This window comes from Panulirus ornatus, chromosome 65, assembly GCF_036320965.1.
Source record: "Panulirus ornatus isolate Po-2019 chromosome 65, ASM3632096v1, whole genome shotgun sequence".
Taxonomy (NCBI): Eukaryota; Metazoa; Arthropoda; class Malacostraca; order Decapoda; family Palinuridae; genus Panulirus; species Panulirus ornatus.
In genome coordinates, this window is record NC_092288.1 from 8,132,501 (window position 1) to 8,156,675 (window position 24,175).

Consider the following 24,175-nt stretch of genomic DNA (forward strand, 5'->3'; position numbering starts at 1 on the left):
AGGAGTATTGACCTCTACTGCAGCAGGATGAGGAGTACTGACCTCTACTGCAGCAGGATGAGGAGTATTGACCTCAACGGCAGCAGGATGAGGAGTATTGACCTCTACTACAGCAGGATGAGGAGTACTGACCTCTACTGCAGCAGGATGAGGAGTATTGACCTCAACGGCAGCAGGATGAGGAGTACTGACCTCTACTGCAGCAGGATGAGGAGTATTGACCTCTACAGCAGCAGGATGAGGAGTACTGACCTCTACTGCAGCAGGATGAGGAGTACTGACCTCTACTACAGCAGGATGAGGAGTATTGACCTCTACTGCAGCAGGATGAGGAGTAGTGACCTCTACTGCAGCAGGATGAGGAGTAGTGACCTCTAACGTCACAGATGGAGGTTTCCACCCTCATCCCCGACCCCCAACCAATCCTCCACTAATAACTCCAACTCTGGAGTCTTGCAAAACACGTTGAGCTCGACGTAAGAAAAGAAGCAAAAAAAGGTAATTTGAAAACCTGGAGATGGAAAGGTCTAAGAACAGAGACAGAAACACATAGACAATATGCAGCAACAAGGCAGAGGGTAATTAGGAAAAGAAAATGAGGGTGGAATGGTTTATCTTTTTGTTTTTTTGGTGGAATAAAGATGGAGGTGTCATGACAGAAGGTGTGGCAGGCCATGATACAAGAAGCAACCCAAAAAGTTACTCAAGAGATAGCACAGAAGACGAGACAGATGTCACGATAGAACACATGTGTTGCTCAGGAGATAATACGGATGACGCAGATGACACACGAGCTAGCATCGATGACGCATGAGATAACATGGATGACGCATGAGATAACATGGATGACGCATGAGACAGAACAAGAGGGCTGCTCAAGACATGACACAATAGAGAGATGCAAGAGACGAGACTGCAAGTAAAACAAGAGGTGAACTGATAAAGAAGATGAGGCAAGAGATGATAAAGGTATTACGAAAGATAGGAAAGAAAACAAATAACACAGGAGGTAACACCAGAGGTATGACACTAAGTATGACACAGGAGTGACACAAGGCGTGTAACAAAATGTTCTACACTCAAGGTACCACAGGTGGCGACCATACAGGTAACATAAAGAGGAAATGAACCGGGCCCACTACACAGGATACAACGCAACATCCAACGGAGAAAAAGAAACAGATTTGACATGAAAGGTGAAGGAAATGATGGAAACCAGACTATGAGAGGTGAGAGAGAGATAGCAGTACCATGACAGACAAGAGAGAGAGAGGGAGACCTGAAGGTGTGACGAGATGATAGCATAAGTCATTAAAGACGACATACCATCATTACTAGATCATATCTTCACACAAACTACCATGGACAATGAGAACATCATATATGACAACCTAAATGAACAAAAAAGAATAAGTGATCACGCAATGATTCTGTTTAATTATGGGACCAAACGAGGCTGTCAAAAAAAAGAAAAAAAAAAAAGAGGAGACGAAACAAGACTTAAAGAGGAGAGATATAATCGTGGAACATATGAACAATTGCTATGGTCACTCCACTCCCTTTGACGTGCACATTGCAAGGGTCGGATCTCTTTCTGAACGCTTATATTGTGTGTTATTATGACGACATCTGGACTAGCGTTAGTTGCCTTGGGGAGGCTTCATATTAGTGTACCATACGGGAGACCTCCCCAGCTGCATGTGGAATTTCGTGATGTATTTAGTGCGAGAAATACCTTCTTGTTTGCACAGACTGTGGACGGGGAAATCATTGTGAAGCGAAACAAAACTGCAATAATCTTTGCCCGTCAGAAATACTGTGAGGTAGAATTATTCTGGGTATTTTATGGTTGGTTGGGGAAGGTGGTTCGGCCAGCAATTTCCAGCTGCCACGACAGGCTGCTGTCTGAATACAAGACTGGAAAATTATCTGGAGGTTAAACGAAAAATGCTTCTTTGTTAAACCTTTAGTAAATATATTTGTCCATCCATCATTCTACTCATTTTCTTTTTAACTTGGAGGCTCCAGTCACGGACAGAGATCCACATCAAGGTCGGACCTTAATTGAAATATAAAGAGGATTATGAAAAGGAAAAAGATGAGAGGAGGGAAAGTATATGCGAATAAAACATACACTCTGTGTGTGTGTGTGTGTTTGTGTGTGTGTGTGTGTCTCTTAACTATGTATATATCACGTTAATAATGATTGTCACAAAGCTACCTAATGCTAAGTTTTTTTTTCCCCCTCACCTTATATTTCAGGTCGCCCTGATGACGTGGAGGCACCTCGTGTTGGGGATGGTGGTGGTGGTGGGGTCGGTGGTGGAGAGCAAGGTGGTGTTGGAGGACAACCGCTACAGCGACATCGTGGTGGCGTTCGACCCAGACGCCCCTCCGCCCTCCGACCAGGAGAAGGTCCTGCAAGATATCCAGGTCAGGTTTTGCTTCTGGTTCTGACACTTGTCAATGATAAGTATATTCCCACATCTCTAATACTTTAGCTGGGTTACTGAAGTAAAGCACAATACCTACGTCTGAGAGGATAGGGGGAAAATGGCCTATCATTTTCGATAGAAGCTTCGTCATTATTTAGCATTGGGATCGATGATCCGATCTGTTCACGAAATGAGCGACACAACTGAATCTTCAACACAACCCATCTATATAAATCGGGTAAGGTTTACACACCATCCCTCCTACATAGCACCTGTCTTTCCAAGTGAACTGTCTGTAACCCTGGCATCTCCTTTGTAGACGTTATTCACGGAGACTTCGGCTGCCGTTTTCGCGGCCACAGAAGAGCGAGCTTACTTCGGCAACATCACCATCGTTATTCCGAACTCTTGGCAGAATACGCTGGCGGAGGGCGAGGCTTCAGGAGGGTAAGTTTGAGATGATTTTCTGGAGTTCATCCATCTATCATTGAATGTGTGTGTGTGTGTGTGTGTGTGTGTGTGTGTGTGTGATTACCCAACTATCACCTATGTACTAACATTTATTGTCCTTAAGTGGACGATGTCTCTTGCCATAGGGAATCTACAACATCGACAACACCTACAGAAGGCCATGAGCACACCTCCAAACACGGAAGTGAGTCAGACGCTGACAATGTCATATCACTGAATGTGGAATAAGGTCCGAGAAATATTAACAAACGATTATGTTTTCATTGTAGTGAATCTTCATCATGTCCTCAGCACGAGACATGATCAAGGTGACGACGTATGAGCAGTAGGAATGGACTAAGATCTTGTCTACCTTAAGCTGCTGCTGGGGGAATGGCAGAGAGGATAACCAGAAGAAACGCAAACGTCCTTCCTGCGATGTAAGGCCACACAGAAACTGTCTCGGTAATGCGATTATTGGTCACCAATCGGAACTCATTCTTAAGTTAGGCCACGTCAGCTCAGCTCGTCCCTAGTGACTGGGTACGTAAGGCGTTGGCCAGGCAGTTCCAGACATCCTCAGAGGAACTTTAAATATCCGGTAATTTGTTACCATGAACAGGTGTCGAGGCCACAAGACGCCGCATACAGTGAGCTGTGTAGACAAAGTCTCCGCAGGAGGGATGACGCATTGTAGCTGGGTAGAGCTTTTATATACAAGCGTTCCGGCGACGTCCTACGTCAGATCCTATTCACACTGACGCCATCGCCTTCGTGGAGCCATTCTAATGGATACCACTAGACCTCGTCATCAACTATCTGCTTCCCTTTCGCGCGTAGTTATCGGTTGTATACGCCGTTGTATCGGGTGAGCAACGATGCATTAACAGGTAACGACTGGATATTAAAGATAAGTTCTCTGTAAATCTTGACCTTTCTCAGAGTCGAATGATTTCTAAATAAACTTTTCAGGGATTTTCAGGTGTTGTTGTGTGTGGAGGATGTAAGACTTGTGATGTCCACTTCTGACGCAGGGAGTCATGGAGGAGGGCGCACGTGAGGGTGGTGGAAGAGGAGGAAGGGTCAACTCAAGGACCCCACACTGTTGAGGGCGGCGGGTGTGGGGTGGGAGGCGCCAGGCTGGAGCTACCACGTGCCTACCTCACTAAGCCCAGCGTCCAGGAGATGTACGGAGCACCAGGTGAGCACCGGCTGGGGAGTGACGGGCCTGGGGGAAGGGTAAGAGTGAGGGAGCGGAAAGGAATGGATGTCGTGGATGGGTAAGAATGAAGGGAGGAGGAAAAAAGAGAGAAAAGAAGGTTTGTGGCGGGGAAACGAAAGGGGGAAAGAGATATGAGAAGAGGTAGGATCTGTGGTGAGGAGAAGATAGCCTTAGTTGATGACGTCGTTAGGGAACAAGAGCGACAGGCATGGTAAGGAACGAGAATCACCCGGGGATATGCGGCCACACTCTGTAGTTCTGCGGTCCACATAAACATACCGAAGACGTCCAAGACAACCAGGCTATTGCTGCCGATGAAGGACCGTCAACACAGACTTAAAATTACACATTTTCTGCAGGTATCGGTTATCTTTCTGGTTATCGTATTGACGCAGGATTACCCACGATATCGCCAACAGGTAAAGTGATGACGCAGGAGTGGCTTAAGTACCGGTACGGCGTGTACGAGGAGCACGGCTACCCTGGTGACGAGGTGTACCCGCACGTGTACCTGGACGTGCTGGCCAATGAGACGCGTCCCACAGGCTGCACCAATCACCAGGCTCTCCAGGGTTCCTGGGTCAACAGGTGAGACGGGAAGGTGGTGGGGCTGGAGAAGTAAACCCTGAAATGCCATTTTCACTATGATCTTAAAACTTAAAACAATGAACTTTCGCCCTTCTGATCATACACTAAGAAGGGCGAAACCTCAGCACGTCCATCATCTCCCCTTCCGTAATTCGAAACCCTGCAACATCCTCGATTAATATGCTTTCAGACACAACCATCTTTGCCACAACAAACATTGATCTCTCCCTCTACACACCCTTAGATGTACCCAGGACCTCACTCACTCTCCGTCTCTTTGAATCACTTCAGTCCCCATGTTTCCATCAGCTCCCAAGTCAGCTAAAGTACTCCTCCTCCTCCCTATTCAAACTTACACCCAAAGTATTCAGTCTAATCCCTCCAACCTCACCTCTCTACCTTAATCTTGTTTACATTTACTCTCAACTTCCTATTTCCACAGACTTCCCTAATCTCACCATCCCAGTTTCTGGAGTTTCTTTAAAGTCTGCCACCAGAGCCGTGATATCTTCAAACAGCAGATAACTCACCAACCTCCCCATTCAATATACCGTAAACCCATCCACTGCCTTATGACTTCTGTATTTACCTCCCTCATCATTCCGTTCACGAGCATCACACATCCTTGACCCACGCACACCCTACTCACACACACATGCTTTACTCCTCACTGTATTTAGTAACTATTCACTTATACCAGATATTCATAGCACCATCCAGATCTCTTTGTCAACCCTGTCATACACTTTTTCCAGAACATCAAATGCCACATCACAATTCACTCCCTTTCTCCGAATGATTTATCACGAAATCATGGCAAGTACTTGCTCTATAAATTTATCACCTTTCCTGAAGCCACGCTGCTCCTTCCCTCATCAGATGCTCTGTGCACTTCGCCAACACAAACACAGTCTTTCCCATTCATCTCCATCAATACGCATGGATGGATATCACTACGAATCCTATTTTCGACAATGGCCAACTCTCTCCTCTGTCCTTCCCATGTACATCCCATCTGCATCTCAACGTGTTCCATGTACACCCACTGAAACTCTGTCTGTCTGTCTCTCTCTTTGTGACAGAGGCGGAATGGAGTGCGACCCCCTGGCTACAGGGGGAACCACTGGAGATGCAGAGTGTAGGTTTAAGATCGATGGGACGAACAGTGACTATTCAGTGATGTTCATCACTCACGTGGATCAGGTGGGTCTGGTCTGTTGTTGTCTTCATGGTCTGCTAAACAGTATTCTTTTTTTGAAAAAGGTTCGTAATGTTACTTTAACTCTCCCATTTAAACCCCTTAGCTTGTTTACCTGATCTATATATATTTTTTTTCTATGATTATGAAAAAGTTTTGGATTAATTTCTACATCTTACACACAGTTTCCTTGTTCCTCCTTTCTCATCCTTGTAAACTTATGCTTTTCAAATATTGGCTCCAGGCTGTAGCCTCGTCTATGTCTTCACCACAGCACATCCCTTGAACTCTCTCTAAACCTTACCTCTTTACTTGCAGCTAAGAATATCAATGTTCCTAAAGTGCTCCTTCACTGTAACTTTCACTGAACCTTCCATAAAAATGATTTATATCATGGCTATAGAACTCCATTTCCTAATTTATGTTCTCAGAGAATTTCTTTTTTTTTTAGACCTACTTAGCTTCCACAATTATGTTTCCTATTTTAAACTTGGTTTCTTTTCTGTTCGTCTGTGTCCTCATTTACCGCATAATCAAACTCGAGTACTCCATCATCCGCTTTTCCTGTGGGTGTTTCAAACATACTCTCAGCTTCTATGTTTGTGTAGATGAGGCCTTGTCATGATGGCGTGAATTTTACCTAACTCAAGACACCATTCTAGAGCCGTTGGCTGGCAAAGAGGTAGGAATGTCTTCTTAAATTTCATTTCATTTTTGAACCCTAAGCAATGCTAAATAATAAAAATATTATTCCGATGCTTATATAATCGAGGTACTCTTGGGTATTGTTATAACCAGAGAATGAGTTAACTGCTATGTAAGGACAAAACTGCTCGTTTACTTTAAATCAGGTCAAATCATCTCTTCTCCTCAGGTGAGCCGTGTGTGTACACAGGACACACACGACCAGCTGGCCCCAACGCGCCACAACCGTCTGTGTGGAGGAGCCAGCGTCTGGCAGGTCATGGACCGACACCTAGACTTCAGTGGTAGGCTCACTCAAGCATCAGTTCCTTTATATTTGTGTGTGTGTGTGTGTGTGTGTGTTGTTCGAATATCACATATTTTGATGGTCTTCTTAGTCATAAAAGTTCATTTGTTATAAAGTCTTCAGCCAGTGGTCTGTTGCAGTTCGAATCAGGTTGTATGGTCTGAGTGTTAGCCTTTGCTATTTACGGCTGGATCATTGATTTTCCATTTTCTTGTTGCTTTTGGCATAATTTCTCTTTTTTTTTGTTTTTGAGGAAATACGTTCACATTCATAGGGACAACTTCCGATATATTCCCTGAATTCCTCACTTTTTATTTCAAGTCTATCATTAAGGGCGATTTTGCATTATTCATGGTTACATCTAGAACAATCAAACTCTAGTATTGTCCGTAGATGTCCAGGTGGTCCTTGATCTCGGGTCTCCGTTGTTCTACGTCTGTTTATCGTGATTTCTTTGAGATCTACTTCTTCCTTATTTTCGTTTTGTAGTTCTTCTTTGTTTCCTTTATCTTCCACTTAATGTATATCGTTTTAAGCCATGCCAAGCGCGTGTGCGTGCCCGTACACTCAACCGTCCATCAGTGGCTAGGCTTCCTCAGTAACTAGGCTGCCTTGGCTAACCTAGCGCTTAGTCTTTCGTCTTTAATGGCATGAAATATGTATGACTTGAGGTGGGGAGGTATGGGAACCACGCCGTATGTAGTGTGTATACATACAACCTTAAGTGGAGGCTAATGTTTGCATGATCACACACACGCTATATATCAATTTATACAAGCGCCAGGATGACTATCAAAACACGAGGATTGTTGCACGATAGAGCTAAAAGCCTAACGCATATATATATATATATATATATATATATATATATATATATATATATATATATATATATATATATATATATATATATATATATATATATATTACCTGTTAACATATCTGTACATAGATTTTCATTTGCGATATTACTCATGGCTTCCCTGTGTTGTTGTTCCCATCTCTCGTATATCACCATTACTCACGGATCCTGTTCAATAATTTTCAGCGCCATTGATAACATCGTATAATTTCCTAGCGTGAAATTTTTATATTTTTTCCAACTTTTTAAGTTTATGTGGTATGTGACATGGTATGGTTATAACTTAACGCTATGTATGTACCAACACTCAGGTGTGTCATTCGGTGCTAACTACTGGTGGCCAGTAGGCCATATAAAACATTGTCACCCAAAAAAGAATACTGGCAATTATGGGAAAATTATTTTATTCTTTTTCAGCAACAGTTCCCCTGTGTGTAACATGTAATGATTTTGTGTGTTATACCAATCTTTTCTTAAACAATGACGTGTTGACGCAGTGTTGTGGTTACTATCATCAACTACATTATCATAATTACGAAGTTATCAGTTATAAATTTCACTTAATCTTCAGTCTTTGTGCCCACAGAAAACATTGTCACGGCGTCCCACATATATTTTCAAAGGCCATACACAGCTAGGATTTATTGTGGGTACAAGCATAAGACGCTCTGTGGGTCATCTTGAGGGAAGTACAGTCTTTCACCCTTCCTGACTGCCATTTCATTGTGGGAATTCCGCTTCTGGGCGCCATATTTCTTCCACCCTCGTTTCAAGATGGTTGGCACTTATCTTTCTATGGATGAGACGGCCTGCATCCAAGCCTGGAAGAAAATCTGGGTACACGTGAGACTTCACGTGAAACTTCTTGATGCCCTGGGCGTTTGACGCGCACGATCAGGTAGGCTGTTTCTGGCAACACCTGATCAACAGCTCGCCTCAATCACGAGATCAAGACCCTATGAACCCAAGACATGGACTTGGAATAGATACTTCAGGAACCCTGTCAATTCCATGCCCAGACGCCTGGCAGATGGCATTGATCAAGGCCAAACGAGAGATGACAAATTACTACAATGTCAGTGTGACATTGCCTTTGAAAACGTATGTAACGACTGACAAGTTTTCTTTTTGTAGACACTGTACGTAATTCACTGCGACATTCATTCCGTGCACAAGGGTGTACGCTGTTGTTCAGTCTTCATATTTAGCAAGGGTGGGTGTGACTAACGCGGCCAGTGCTCCCACAGGCAACATCAACCCTCCAATGGACGCGGGAGAGTACACCGCGCCAACCTTCCGAGTGGTGCAGACCGTCACTCCTGCTCTCTTTGTCCTCGTCGACGACAACTGCGGGAAAGACGACGTAAGTAAGGTCACTCCTCACAGCACAGATTTGTGTCTTCTTTGCTCACCTCCCTCTGTAACAAGGATCCATCCATCATCACTTGACATATTCTATCCTTTCACATCGACAGAAAATGTGGTACGATACTCAAGTTGGACGACGTGGTCAATACTGCCGTCATTCATAGGTCTTACCCCTGTCAATATTTTCATGCCTTTGGTAATCACTGGTACCCAAAGCACAGCAAGCATTAGACAGAAAGGATCGAGTCTAGGGCTATTTTAGCAATCCCAAATTTACACCTTCCACTAAGTGATCACAAATGTGACACTGAAAGTGCATGGAGAACAAAACACGTATGCTAGGTACATGTAGTAGGGCACACATAACCTCTTCAAGACTTGTAGAGGTACACATAACTTTACCCTGGAGTGTCCAGTACATAGTAGACCAAACGTACTAATGTATTCATAATTACTTATAAAAGTATCCACTACTTACATTTATATATCTAAGTGCTGACTACGCACACATCATTACGTTTAACACAAATGACCGTCCATTACAATAGTAATTACGCTTGAGATTTAATTGGGCTCACACATATTGGCACCTATGTAGGTTAACTATACAAACAAGGGTATCTAGATCACCTGTAGTAACAACGTATATTACAGTAGTCCTATTCACACGACTAACCACAATGTGAGCAAGGACGAACAAAGAGTATTATCCAATACACAAAATTACGTCTCAGTCATTGTTCAGGACCGAAACCCACATAAATGTAGGTCAGTATACACGCACGAACACATAGTTGCCAAAAAACAGGACTTTCCACTGGTATATAGGTATTCATAGGAGATATATTTGGACCGAGATGATCATCCAATGTTAATATGGATACGTATATAGGTTTGGACTGGGGAACACAGGTCAGTGCGAGAGAGTGTAGTACAGGAACGCAGATGTAAGAGAGTAATGCGCGCCGTAATTTCATTAAACAGAGGAAAGGAAGCCAGACATGTGGACACGTAGCACTATAGTGGCCCGCGGGCGTCCGGCCCAACACACTCTCATAGCCTAGTTAACTTCCCGCTTTTTTCCCCCCAAAAAAATCTCTCCCTAGCGTTCCATTATTTCTGTCTTAGTATGTTTGTTTCTATGTAATGTCTTGTGTTTGTCTCACTTCCTTATTTTGTATTTGTTTATCTGTACCATCATAACGTGAAAGATCTGGTCCACAGTGGAAAACACAGTTTTGCCATCATAACTTATATTACTTATATCACTACTTACATTACTTATATTCAAGTTGGATATTTGTTTCCACTTGTAATCCTTAACATTATCAAGGTTTAATGACGTATTCTTGTGAAAAAGGACAAATCTGACTCATAAAGAGAGACACCAGGTACGTACTTGCTTACATATGGATTGTTGTTGGAGAGATTAAATAGTAAATACAGTGGAAGGCGTAGAGCTATGGTCAGTGGTAGATGGTAAGTCATAAGATATATATTAGGTCACGAGGCAGATTTTAGAAGTAGATTTAAGTGCAAGATGTACTCAGATGATCGATATGAAAGTAGACAGTGTATGTGGAGGCACATGCCAATTAAAAAGGTATATATATATATATATAAAAAAAAAAGCAGATGAAGACATTAGATAGAGAAGTAAGAAGCATATCGAGATGCAAAGTACCAAAAAAAGTAAACTGTAATCAAAGCAGATGCCTCAGCTGTAAGTAAGTAAGTGGAGTGTTCTCGTCTACTTCACTATCAGTCTTCTAATCTAAGTATTCGCGTGTTTCACACAGACTCACGTTATCTCTATTGGCAGACCGTGTGCGAAGGCTTGCCTGTGTACAACGACTTGCGCGGAACTCTAAAAGACGTGCTGGTCCAGGGTAACATCCAAATGGCGGGCATCGCTCGCTATAAGATACTAAACGGGAACAGCATCGTAGCACTGTACAAGAAGACAGTGCTGCTACCTGTTAATGAGATGGACATTGACGAGTTCGTGAACCACTTGCCACTGAACGAGAATAAGGGCTTCGTGACAGATCCAGAGTTCGCGCTAAGGAATATTCTGCAGAAACTTGCAGACAGTGACTACCCCGGTGAGGTCAGCATCCTGCTGGTGCAGATGGTCAACACTAACGAGGATGGCACCAGCCTCCCCGCCCTCCTCCTGGACACAGTTAAGGTCACGGGTGTCCTCTACGGCTCGGACACCTTCAACCCCTGGATGCAGGAACTGACGGAGTCCACGGGCGGTCAGTTATGCAATAATCCCTCCCTTACTATACATCGTATGATGGTACTCTCTAATTGTGTAAAGACTATATGACTGGAGCTGATACTGTAGTGTGTGTGTTGTGTGTGTGTGTGTGTGTATACAGAAGTAAAGACACCACCTCCTTCACCACATCCATGTGTTCCTGATACCTGGCCTCCCGTTCCCCACAGGCGACCTGTACTTCAGTCAGGACTACAGGCCTCACGTGGCCCAGCAAGCACTGCTCAGCCTCCTGCCCTCCAACAAGCAGGTCACGGTGAGTTTCGCTCTGTGACCACAACCTTTATTCATCCTCTGCACATGCTCCTACATATGCACAGTCACACATAACTCCTATATACACATATTCACTTATTTACTCAATTACTCGAAGACAAATTTCTATGAAAGAATTTTGATGCTACCTAGGACCTTCTAAAGGCTCCTGTAGCCTAAGACTGCGCTACTCCCAGCAGCAGGGATATGTAGACTCCATTGCAGCGAGAAGCTCTTTGACGAGACTTTACTCCCAATGATACAACCTCACCAAAGCTGACTTTTCGCTGGCGGTGTAACCTCGTGTAGGCTGAGTCTGGTAATAACAGTCTCTCTCTCTCTCTCTCTCTCTCTCTCTCTCTCTCTCTCTCTCTCCTAATAGCCATATTCTGTATCAAGTCTCGCTGTGTTTCCTCAAGGTGACGCAGCAGGAGGTGTCGGTTGAGGCGGAGGCGGGGGTAGAGGTGGAGGTGTACATCGACAGAACTGTCGGGATCTCCACCAACTTCACCGTCAGGTTCTCCAATGATGGCGGCAGCTTCACGATCATCTCTCCAGACGGGAACGAGATAGATGTTACCTCTGCCCCCTACACTCACTTGGAGCCTGATGCTAAGGAGGGACTCTGGAGGTACGTAAGGTTCCAGGAGGTCTAGCAGAAGGTCTTACTTACCGTGGAATCTGCGGCACACACTGGCCTTCAGAGGTAAGTTGAGAGGTTTGGAGATGTGGCAGGTGTCAGTGACTGAGTCATGGCTGTATGACAGCGAAACTTCTTATCGACCCCTCCACAGCGTTCAGGAGTACCTTACACATCTTCCTTTAACTTGCCTAACTATCCAGTCTTGGTCATCGTGTGGTGACATGAACTTGCGAATGGTCAGCCAGTTTGCCCTCACAACTATAAGCCACGATGGCTATCTCCAGTCATGCACTTTGGCGCCACATATCTTTCGGTATCCAATGTTGCCCCCAGAAACCACAGGAAATCATTTAGCCAATGGGTGTTGTAGTGCTGTAGATTCTGCTTCCTCAAAATTAAGTATGTCCCTTCCGCTCTAACAGAATAGCGGTGTCTAACACGGGTGGCCAGGGAACAGCTGAGGTGCAAGTAACGAGCCGCGCCCGCCCTGAGGTGGAGCAGGTGGAGGTTATGACGTGGACCTCTGCTCCAAGCCAAGGAGACCTGGACCTAGGGACCTCCAACCTGGTCTTCTACGTGTCCGTTACCCAAGGAAGGAAAGCCGTCAAGGGACTCAACGTGAAAGTCATCTTCTACTCCGGGTCAAGCAGCAGCAGCAGGATGGAAGTGAGGCTATGGGACGATGGTTATGGCGGTAGGTGGCACTCGCCATAGTGGCTTGTCTTACTGGTTAGTAAGCTATGCAGTTGTGGTGGCATGTCTTATGGTACTGTATGGTTGTGATGTATGACGCCAGTGAGCGTGTTAATCACACACGGTAGTTATTCCGTGCGATGATTGGCACAATGTTGGGGTGATGGAAGAGACTGTCGTAGTAACAGTGTATAATATATCCAATGTAATTCAGTAACTCGCCAGTAAGAAGGTAGATTATTGTCATTGAATCATCTACGAGAATTCATACCGTGACATTTACTTATTTGTCCCACGGATAATATATGGGGTTGATTTGCAGACATATATATGTCTAAAGTGAAACATCGAACAAGAAATTAATCAGTGTTCCATAACTGACCTCAAGTTGGATATCCTGGGCTTTCTAAGCACGGATCACCACATCCTGTGCTCGCTCACTGCCACTGTACTTGATAACTCTGATGATGAACCTTGAGTACTGCCATCTTGCGGTGTTATGCGGAAACTTAAATGACTTCAACATAAATTATCCAGCAACCATAGATGATGAGGTCACTCGACTGTGTTCAGGAAGTCATCTTTTTCGTTACAGAGACAAAGTAATCCTACTCAGATGATCACATCATACAATCAGTGCAGGGTAGATCACTGTGCACGGTCGGGAGGGAAAAGTGGGCTCTCAAATCGAGATGTTGCAGTTATATTACAGTGAAATCTTCATTACACGAGGGTTAAATCACTGTTAATCATTACTCAGGAGGTTAATCACCATATTCATGGAGACAAATCATACCTAAGTTCCTCTGTTATTCTTAAGGATCCAGACGAATCATCGTCGTCCAGTGGAACTATACCTCACCTCCCTCCACCCTGCAGACCCAGACGTCCAGCTGGAGGACGGCGTCTACTCCGGTTACGTCACCGACTTCGGCAACCAAGCGAGCATCAGCCAGACCAGACTCTACGCCGACGTAACCATCACCCACGCCCAGCCTACCACGCACGCCCGTACCGTCGCTACGCATCCCCGCTACACCAGGGTACTTCCTCATGACCCCTGTGAGTATATCCCTGAGTTACGCATCCCAAGGAAAGTAATTCAAGTTACGCCCTGTGTGGATTGAGGGCAATATGGCCACAGCAGGAGATGGATTCCATCACACCTAACGAGCACCATTTTTCATTTTTTTTTATGGCTTGGATGGCCATTTGTCTCCTCTCCCTGTGGGACGATCTTCTCCCCTATAACTGCTTTGAGCAGTAAGATAAATGTTCTCGAGTATTGATTCTGACAATCGCGGTTGAATTTACACATCCCCTCGATGCAAACAGCCTTGCACTTACGACATCACGTTAATTCCTACCAAAGTTTAATGTGAAGTATCAGCACTGATGACCTTTGGTCCCTCAGAACTGAAGTGAAGGTCCAGGCCGAGGGAGATGGAGGTGTTCATGTACTCTGGTCCTAGTTACAGTCCATGTCATAATACCTAGAAGAAACGGAATGAGGAAAAGGAAAACACACACACGAAAACAAAAGGTGTCACTTTTCCATTCGAAAACTTCAAAGTTTATCAAACATTTCTTTCAAATTCGAATATCTTGAGCTGGAGATAAACTGTATCATGTAGGTTTTTTTAGTCAGCATACCTGGACAATCATAACTTAAAAGTCTTAATTTTTCAATGCAAGTCTAAAACCTCATCGCCTCCCTTCCCCTTCCCAAGACTGGCGCTTCTGTCCATTCCTATGGTTCCGATGGGAGAGAAGTTTTCCCATTATGGCATGAAACATCATCAGAACATACTGCCTAATTACGGAGTGTGGTACTGATGTGAGTTCATCAGTGTGAGTGGCGCAGAGACGCCTCTCTAATGACGCAAGTCTAATGCGTTCACCTCCCATGAGAACACGATATTATAATTATGATGATAACGATTAGAATCATTATCACTCGTTGCGTAATATACATCATATCATTCTGTAACTATCGTAATCATTATTCTTATCTTACTGTTTACTTAACATGTATATTACTACAGTCTTCTGTTCCTTCTTATTTGTACAGTTCTTACAATTCTCGGGCAGCAAAGGTTACGTACTTAAGGTACCGGAAGCATTATGAACACCTGATGAACAGAGGATGTTTTGGCTTCAAGCATTGCCTTAGCAAATCTGGCCAAGACTAGGACAAAGCCTCGAAGATGCTGGCGATGTATCACACACAAACCCTCTGTCATCTGATGGCTGCTAAAAAAAAAAAAGAACTCTGTTGATCGTTAATCATTCCTTCATATGGGCCACATTTCAATATACTCGCTGTGTACCATATGCAATATACGACCGGTAATCACAATTCATCCCTGATATACCGTTAGTAAACGTTGATCAGTTCTTGATATACGATCTGTAATTATATAAAGCTTACCTATAACCTTTGATCTAAACACAGCTGAGGTTTCTGTCTCTTACAATTATAACGGATCATCCCCTAAGCTAGTGGTGGTAACTGCACGTTGATCAGTGGTGTACTGGAGATAAATAATCACTGATCACACAGTGTGTACTGGTGAAGACTGTGGATCATCCTCTTATTTACTGGCAATAAAATACCGTCGTAAATCATACATGAGCTTCATGGCCTCCGGGTAGCGAACATCAGTAGTCCTTCATATGATAATCTCGATTATAAATCTGGCACACGTGTAAAACTGTTCATTAAAGTAATGGTAATAATTACTATGCAGCCGTTAATACACTGTTAATCATCTTCGGTCTGCTGCTTGTGTACTGTCAGATTAATACTAATTGATCCCTTAAATACGTTCGATAATTACATATGAACTATACAGATAAGCATGATCATCATTGCCGTTCAGATAAGGATAGCATCTACGATGAACGAATGACAATCATATACAACCATACACAACCAAACCTTCCGTGTCCCCATAAGTGATCACACAACAACCCTCATACACTAACCATGGTGACAGGTCAGGTCATATAAAAAGTCTGCGCTGTGTCATCAAGTCTGTGTTGTGTTCCCACAGTCGTGGTGGAGCCATGCTGTGGGTCTGTGGGGGAGTCTGGCGCTGCTGTGGAGCTGCCCCTAGCTCGGTACATCACCTCCGTCATCACCTTCACTACTGTCAACGGCCCGGGCAACCAGCCCTACGATCCGGTGTGTACTTACTTCATGAGCTGTTGTGTGCAAAGGAGAATGGAAGGTATGGGTGGCTGGGTACGAAGCGTGCGGCAGACCCTAACTGGGTGTAGGGTGAATACTTCATGAGAATGATGGTCACAATGGATGATACGTGTCAAATATGTGCTTGTTTTGCTGCTATTAATGGCACACACACACACACATATATATGTGTGTGTGTGTGTGTGTGTGTGTGTGTGTGTGTGTGTGTGTGTGCGTGTGTGTAACCTTGTTATAAAGTAACCGGTCTGATAGGCTGCCACCATCTTTGGGCAACTCCTCCTCATTCCACATCTAGCGCAGTCAAATTCCACAGCTTCTCCAGGATAAACTTCCGCCCTTCCCACGGGTTCATCAGCTTCCACGACGGTTCTCTCTCCTTGCCAGGACTGTGGTCACACCTTACCCTGCTCCCGGAAATTACTTGAGTCGCACTGGCTGTTCAGTGCCTCTCCAGACACCAAACACTCGCGTACCTTGTAGCGTATTTCCTCCGGCCGCTAAGAATTCGTTCACTGAACGCATGAAATAAACGTTTCATTGAGAAAAAAATAAGTTTTTTGAGTTAAACGTACCCAATTATGACTCATTTTTTTTTTTTTAGATATACACTACACAGCCCTTCATGAACTACGGCGAATTTTTTGGAATTTTCTCGTTGTGGATTCATGCTCTGGTGGCCGTCATGTGTGTGTGTGAGCGAGGCTGCTTGCTTCAGGTCCCACTAAGGCGTCGTGCCTCGGTACAGAACTTGGCCAGCTGTTGTTTGAAGGTACATTCGAACTTCACCCAGTCATCAAGACTGAAGCCCTGCGGGAGTTGGTCCAAATCTTCCTGATAGCCAGTACCTTGGCAGTTCTCGTAAATGACTTTTAAGACTCGAAGTTCCAACGGTCCGACAAACTCTTCAAAACATCATTAAAATGATCCTGATCCTCATATCCAGTCCGCAGTGCTCTTGATTACTATCTCATCTTCCTGATAATTATTGTCCTACATTAATCTCCGTACACGGAGGGATTCCATAGACGAAAGCATTGTCAATGCACATACATCAGACTAGGATCAAGTTCGTATGTCTAAAATAAAACATTCAAATCTAAAAGAAATTTTGGCTGCTACGGGAGGTTTTCACGGGTTCTGTGGATGACTTTATATGCTTAACCACTATTCCTTTTTTCAAGCCCATATTATCCCTGATCTTCCTCGTCCTCTTCACTATCAACCAATTTCTTAACACAGAATGAAACATTTTTCCCTAGATTATGCTTCATCTCTCTGAATGCAGTCTAGTAACGAAATACAGCGGTGGAATTTCACAAGCATATTCATGAAAAACTAATGAAAATTCAGCCATGTTCTACCACATCCCTTACGAGAAACAAACACACAGTCCAATAGAAAATGTACCCTAATAAAATGGTATCCGTCCCGTCATTCTTCATGCTAAGCAACACTCACACATCAACAAACAGGTTCTAACACCACATCAAACACTTCAACCCAACAGCAATTCAATCATACAGCGGTCCTAAACCACTCCAGGATAAGTAGTAACAAAATCCCACACATCTAGCAACCTACCATCGTAATATTCATCCTGAAACCAAAGTATAACAGCTCCCCTTCCTCCCACTGCTGTTGTCAGTGTCCAAACTTCCCTGAAAAATGTCCAAACTTCACGAAAATGAAAAAGAATAAGAATAACAACAACAGAATAAGGCAGAGCATTCCACTCACACCCACCTGACACTGGACCTTATACTCTTACCACTCCACAACTACACACTACTTCAGTATTAGTGGCAATACACATCAACAAAGCATTTAACATCGTTCCCTGACGCATCCTCAGATAAAAAGATTCTTCACACGGTCATCCGCAAAAATGATAAATACCGCTTGGCCTACTTCACAAAGCCAACCTCCCAGCTAGGTCCGTCAACACATGCTACGCTGCTAAAGCCATGAAACTGAGGTCTCTGGGTAGCTGTTCGCTCCCAATCCTCTCCAATCCCTTCCTACGTGATCATCTCACTCTCAACCCACCAACGTGTTAACGTCCTCTTATATAAAGACGGACCCACACCATCGCATCACATCACCTTGACACTTCACAGGTAACAATAAACAACCATCACTTACCTAACGAAGTTAGAGCACTAAGTATTTGATAGTGAATGCCTACATGCCCACAGAAATCCACTGTCAACCTTTAAATCCCCATACAGACGTGAATCCAACCTGCAACCTCCCATTACCTCGAATAATCAACCATAACCATGCCCCAGGAGTAACCGTGCAAGCTTCACATACCACACACTGGTCACAGCATTCACTTCCCGTAACACAAACATCATAAAAGGCCGTAAACCGGACTAAATCCTTCACATCACTTATGAGTCCCAGTCTTAGACAAGACAGGGAATCTGCCGATATTCCTTCGAGTATCCCTCAATATCCACATCATCCTAAACACTGCCTAACCTACCTGGTCATCACCCATCCAATCAACAGCAAACATATGAAAACGACGAACCACAGAACACACAACTCTCGGAACACTCACAGGCTCTCTTAGCAGCCTTAAAAAATTCAACTGTAGGAAAAAAAAAAATACTTCCAATACGATGCCCTCCTAACCTGCTCAGCACTCACACTAATGCAAAAGCACTCATCCCGTTCTATCCAAAGCCACTACATAACCAGTAACCAACCTTCACCGAGATACAAAGAAACATCCCAACCCCCACAACACCTGACACCCGCACCCACAGTTCTCCCATTACCATCCCCAGCAAAACATTACACTGACAACGAACACAATTTTTTTTTTTTCCACCTCCCACAACCCAATCTTCAACAACTCCATCCCTCCACACATAAACCCACCTGAACCACACTTCCCAGACAAACACGAGCGTCACCCACTCCTCCCTCAGCCGCCCGCCGTGCACTCACCTCACCAAAACAAACACAAAACATCATCATACATCTTGACCTGTGCTCACTGCCGATGGACGAGGTTAACTTCTGAGTGCTATGGGAGCCATATGAAAAGGGGCCGAGGGGAAACTAGGTATATATACATATTGTATTTATATTCATTATACTTAATCGCCGTTTCCCGCGTCAGCAAGAAAGCGCACGGAAACAGACGTAAGAATGATCCAACCCACCCATACACACATGTATATACATAAACGCCCACACACGCACATATACATTTCCACGTATACATACACAGACATATATATATATATATATATATATATATATATATATATATATATATATATATATATATATATATATATATATACAGACACACACACACGAAAGAGAAAACAAGATGGATTTGTTGTACCATAAACGATAAATGCAAAATTTATGCCAAAAAATTTAGGCTATAAAACAATACCAGACAGGCGGAGTTTGTGGAGCCGTGTGATCTACGAAAAGTTATTTCACAATGTTAATATAAATATATACTGATTCTTATGACGTATGTTTAACCTATATGGTTTAATAATTATTCATCCATCGATAACTATTAAACTAACTATATACAATATGCATCATACATACAATATGCATTATACATCATACAATATACATACATCCAGGAATCTCTGCTTCGCGTATTTCAAAAAGAATTTTTGTTTCTGCCGAGGAATATTTCATTCCTTATGACAGAATTCTGACAACATATATATTTGCAATATGTATGAGTGACAGATATATTTGTGTATTTGAAAGTATTCGGTTTGCATGCGGCTTCGTGACATTCTAACTTCCATTTATTCCATTACTGGAACAAGCTGGACTTGGGAAATGTTTGTGACTAACCCCCCTCCCCCGTTACGTGCTCACAACCCCTGGAACACGTATTATAGCCTCCTGGAGCGTGCGTATTGGACGATCTAGTCGTGTTTACATACCTCGGGAGCACCTTCTTTATTCTTCCTGAACCAATGTTCCAAAAAAAGTTAGTCTTGTGAACTAACTCTGGAGTTCAATAACCCTGGAGCATGTTTACTCTCCCTTACGTCGTGTTCACTAACTTTTGAAGCATGGAGTATGTACACTAACACTTTAAGTTTCTTAACCATGAAATATGAGGCAATAAATATACAACCCATGAAACATAATTACTTAACCCAAGAAAATGTTTTCGAGCCTTTGAACATCTTTCTTAGACGTGAAGCATGTTCATCAACCCTACAGCATGTTCACTAATCCTGGAACTTGTCGAATGATCAAAGGGAAACGTTCATCAACTAGAGGAGGGATGTTTACAAAACCCAGAAGGTGGGGTTACGTCTATGATAAACTGCGCGGGTTGGTTATTTCTGAAATACACTTTCTAACATCAAACCGCGTCTGTTTATTTGCTAGCAGGTTTAGCTATCCCTGGAACATGCCTAAGAATCCTTGTACCGTGTATACATACGTCTAACATGTTACCTAACCGAGTTACCTGCTATGGTTCATGTGTTTAATTCCTGGAGAAAGACTGGCAGCCCCGGACCAATCACCAACGTGGCAACTTATAGAAAGACCTGCCACAATGAGGGTTTTGATGTACCACCAAAGTTACCTCTTGATTTTCCTTTTTCTTCTTAGTTATGACCAACTAATACTTCACTGGACGATTCTCATCATAACTTTGTTTCTTATAACCCTTGTATCACGTTCAAGAAAACTCAAGACCACGTATATCAGCAGTTAATCCACCGAGTGTTTAATCAAACCCCTTAGCGAATTTTCCTTAACCCCTGAAGCATGAGCACCAGCTTCTGGAGGATGTAAACTAAGTCCTAAAGCTTTTGTTCCAGCACAGTGAGCATGTTTCAACCCTTCAATATCATGTTTTCCAAACCTTGAAGCACATTTGACAACTGCTGGCCAGAGTTGACCAATTCCTCGAGCATGTTAGCTAACCCATATAAAACGCTACCGACCCTTAGAGTATGTTTCCTGATCCTGTGAGCATGTGTATCCGAATCCTTGGAGCATGTATACTGGTGTAACTCTTGGTACGTATCTTCTATTACCTGGAGCATATTTGCTAATTCCTGGACCGTGTTACTAGGTGCTATTAGGTTAATCATAGGAACGCTTTAATCCCTTTATCAATAAAATGAAAATGTATAAGATTTTTGACCATGTGTGATGTATGTGATGACATTTCAATACCCAACCCAACGTTTCACTAACGTGTGTGTGTGTGTGTACGTGTGTGTGTGTACGCTCTCCTGCAGCCTCCTAGTCAGATCAGCAACGTGGTAGCGACAAGCGTGGACCAGGAGGGACCGCTGGTGGACGCAGGAACGGTGCTGGTGGGACTGAAGTGGAACGCCCCGGGCAAGGACCTGACCAGTGGAACAGGTAAACTAGACAAGAGGGCTGGACAGGGGGATGGAGAGGAAGTAGGTGGGGGGGAAAGGGGATGGAAAAGAGAGGGAACTGGTGATCAGAGGGATGTAAACGAGGAGCGGGAAGGAGAGCATGATGGGTGATGAGCTGGGGCATAGTTGCTGCTTACGTACCCTCTACAGTTAAGTCAAACACGTCACGTTATAAGATAGCTGCTCACGTGCCCCCACTGTCAGCTTGATCACGTCACAGTGGGCGAGCCAGTGCATCCCGTGATTACTGTGTAGACACTGACAACTCAGGGGTGGGTCGGTGAGACAACCTGTTTCCTTCCCTTCACCAGTCTGGGTCTCTTTACTCCCTTATGTCCTCCTGAAACATCCGAGACCTTTCCCTTTATATGAAACAAAAAAGCGTCCTCCACTTCCTTCAAACACCTTAAGAGACTTCCCCTCAACTTTCTCCCTTTCTTTAGCCATTTTTCATACTTCAATTAATGCCTTGCCTCGATCTGGAACCTTAGTTCGTTACTGGGTCCTTCAATAGGAAAAGAAAACGAAATCAATAAAGACGCAGACATGACAGGGAAGCAGAAGGTTCCTCCCCACTCACCACTCCCACATCAACACGCTGGAGAAACAGCTGTGACAAGAAACTCACATCAAATTCTATATTAAAGGATGACTAAGCATCAAAATCTAATCTAATTTCAGCAGGTGAAAAAATTAGTGACGAAGTATTCTAACCTCTGATCTATAAAAAGGAAAAAAAAAATGAAATGCCAGCATATAACACAGTCAGTCTTGAGATGGATTGTTCACTGGAGATCAATTTCATTCAAGATCATCAGTTAGTTACGTCCTGGGTGTGAGTCGATGTACCATTTGTTAGTTTTTCCTTTAAATAGAAGATCCAAATTCCTAAAAATATATATATTCTATTTTCCTTCTTTTGTCTAAAGGCTGAATCAGGTAATGACAATACTTAGTTTCTATCACCACTCATGATATACTACTCAGGCTTCCAATAAATATGATTATAAAAGAAATATCATAACATGGTATTTTACCACAATTACCTCAATCTAACTTCCATCTGATACTTGATAAACATCATCTGTACGTATGATTAGTGACACTGAAAACTTACAGGCAAAGTAATAAAGGATCTTATTTTGTGATCGTTTTTTTTTAATGAGATATTAACCACATTCACAGTGACCAGGTACGAGATTTGGTACAGCAGCTCCTGGAGGACATCATGACTGATTTTGAGTTGAGTCAGCTGGTGGAAGACGACCAGTACTTGAACGGTGAGTCAGGACGTGAGCGTTGGGATAGTAATGCAAGTATCTGTATGAATAGTCAGTCATATTGCTGGGAAGTGATGAGTCTGGGTGCAGGGTGGTAATGAGTCTGGGTGCAGGGAAGTGATAAGTAAGGGTACGACATGAGTCAAAGCGCTCTGAAGTCAGTACACAAACCAAGAAACATTAATACTCTAAAACATTACCACTTTATCATACCTTTGTCTTCACAAAATCATTCTTCCTCACTTTCAGATGCACTGAAAAGGAGTTTCCAGACTAAATATTGAGGTTATTCTCAGTTACACAATATATATATATATATATATATATATATATATATATATATATATATATATATATATATATATATATATATATATATATATATATATATTAATTTCGTTTAAAACGTTAACATTTCTTAACGGCCTCAAATCTAAACATCGTAAAATTTTCGGCACAGTTTCGAAAATGTTTACAAACTGGTGGAAAGATTTATAATATCTTGTTACTAGATCATGAAGATGTTTCACCCAACTATCACATCTTATGAAGCAGTGGCTTATCTTCGTCAGGTCCTCCCACACCCCAGCCCTACGGACAACTTCAAGAAGCCACCGTAATTCTCCCCAAGATTGTTAACGAGTCAACACGGTACTTCCTGGTGGTGGTGGGCGTCGACAGTGAGCAGAAGGTGGGTTGACACATATGACACAGTAAGTTACCATAATGTGAGGAACTGACGGTGAGGTGGTTGAGTTGAGACGCGACGCATGGGCTCCTGAAGGTGAGAGAAACTCCCTCATCGGTGGGTTGGAGAACAACAACAAAGACACGATATAACCACAGAGGGCGTCCTTAAGGTATAAATAACACTACACTTCCTTCAGGATCTGTCCAATCACAATCAAACCAACCTGTCTCACTCTACACCTTGCTAAACCCGCATGACCTATTACTTTTAAATCACGCTAACCCTCATCTTCTACACACGCTCCTAAACAGTCACCAGTTTCTGTCTGTTTTCACTCGATCCTGCTGAATGGGCTGTTCTCATCAGGAAAGAGCAACTGACTTACCTCCCCTAAAGAAACAATCCCCCCCTCACCCCAGTAAACAAGACTCCTCCTTCTCTCCATGGTCCTAGCATTTACCTCCCCCTCACCACCCATCCATAAAAAAGGTTAAACAGCCACGGTGACATCACAAACACTTGACACAGATCTCACTCTGAGACCCACTTGTCCACAGTTGCCTCTCGCTTTCTCAAGCAAATCTCTATACTGT

General features: G+C 43.4%; 2 protein-coding genes across 3 annotated transcripts in view; one reads left to right on the forward strand and one right to left on the reverse strand.

Annotated features, from left to right (window-relative positions):
- Positions 1-2,418, reverse strand: part of rtet (major facilitator superfamily domain-containing protein rtet) — a 42,166-nt gene extending 39,748 nt beyond the window's left edge. Inside the window, exon 1 of the mRNA XM_071657839.1 lies at positions 2,251-2,418. The gene's annotated coding sequence lies outside the window, so the exon portion shown is untranslated. The remainder of the gene's footprint in view (positions 1-2,250) is intronic.
- The window catches only part of LOC139746518 (calcium-activated chloride channel regulator 1-like), a 31,370-nt gene extending 7,788 nt beyond the window's left edge, over positions 1-23,582 (forward strand). For both annotated transcript variants that reach the window (XM_071657835.1, XM_071657836.1), the window contains exons 2-17: positions 2,263-2,433; positions 2,755-2,882; positions 3,920-4,086; positions 4,527-4,695; positions 5,778-5,898; positions 6,768-6,882; positions 8,994-9,109; positions 10,937-11,375; positions 11,569-11,654; positions 12,073-12,284; positions 12,719-12,990; positions 13,869-14,051; positions 16,046-16,176; positions 21,465-21,591; positions 22,797-22,891; positions 23,464-23,582. In XM_071657835.1, the coding sequence (XP_071513936.1) occupies positions 2,272-2,433; positions 2,755-2,882; positions 3,920-4,086; positions 4,527-4,695; positions 5,778-5,898; positions 6,768-6,882; positions 8,994-9,109; positions 10,937-11,375; positions 11,569-11,654; positions 12,073-12,284; positions 12,719-12,990; positions 13,869-14,051; positions 16,046-16,176; positions 21,465-21,591; positions 22,797-22,843 (2,475 nt within the window). In that variant the 5' untranslated portion in view covers positions 2,263-2,271 and the 3' untranslated portion in view covers positions 22,844-22,891; positions 23,464-23,582. The remainder of the gene's footprint in view (positions 1-2,262; positions 2,434-2,754; positions 2,883-3,919; positions 4,087-4,526; positions 4,696-5,777; positions 5,899-6,767; positions 6,883-8,993; positions 9,110-10,936; positions 11,376-11,568; positions 11,655-12,072; positions 12,285-12,718; positions 12,991-13,868; positions 14,052-16,045; positions 16,177-21,464; positions 21,592-22,796; positions 22,892-23,463) is intronic.
- The last annotated feature ends 593 nt before the right edge of the window (positions 23,583-24,175 follow it).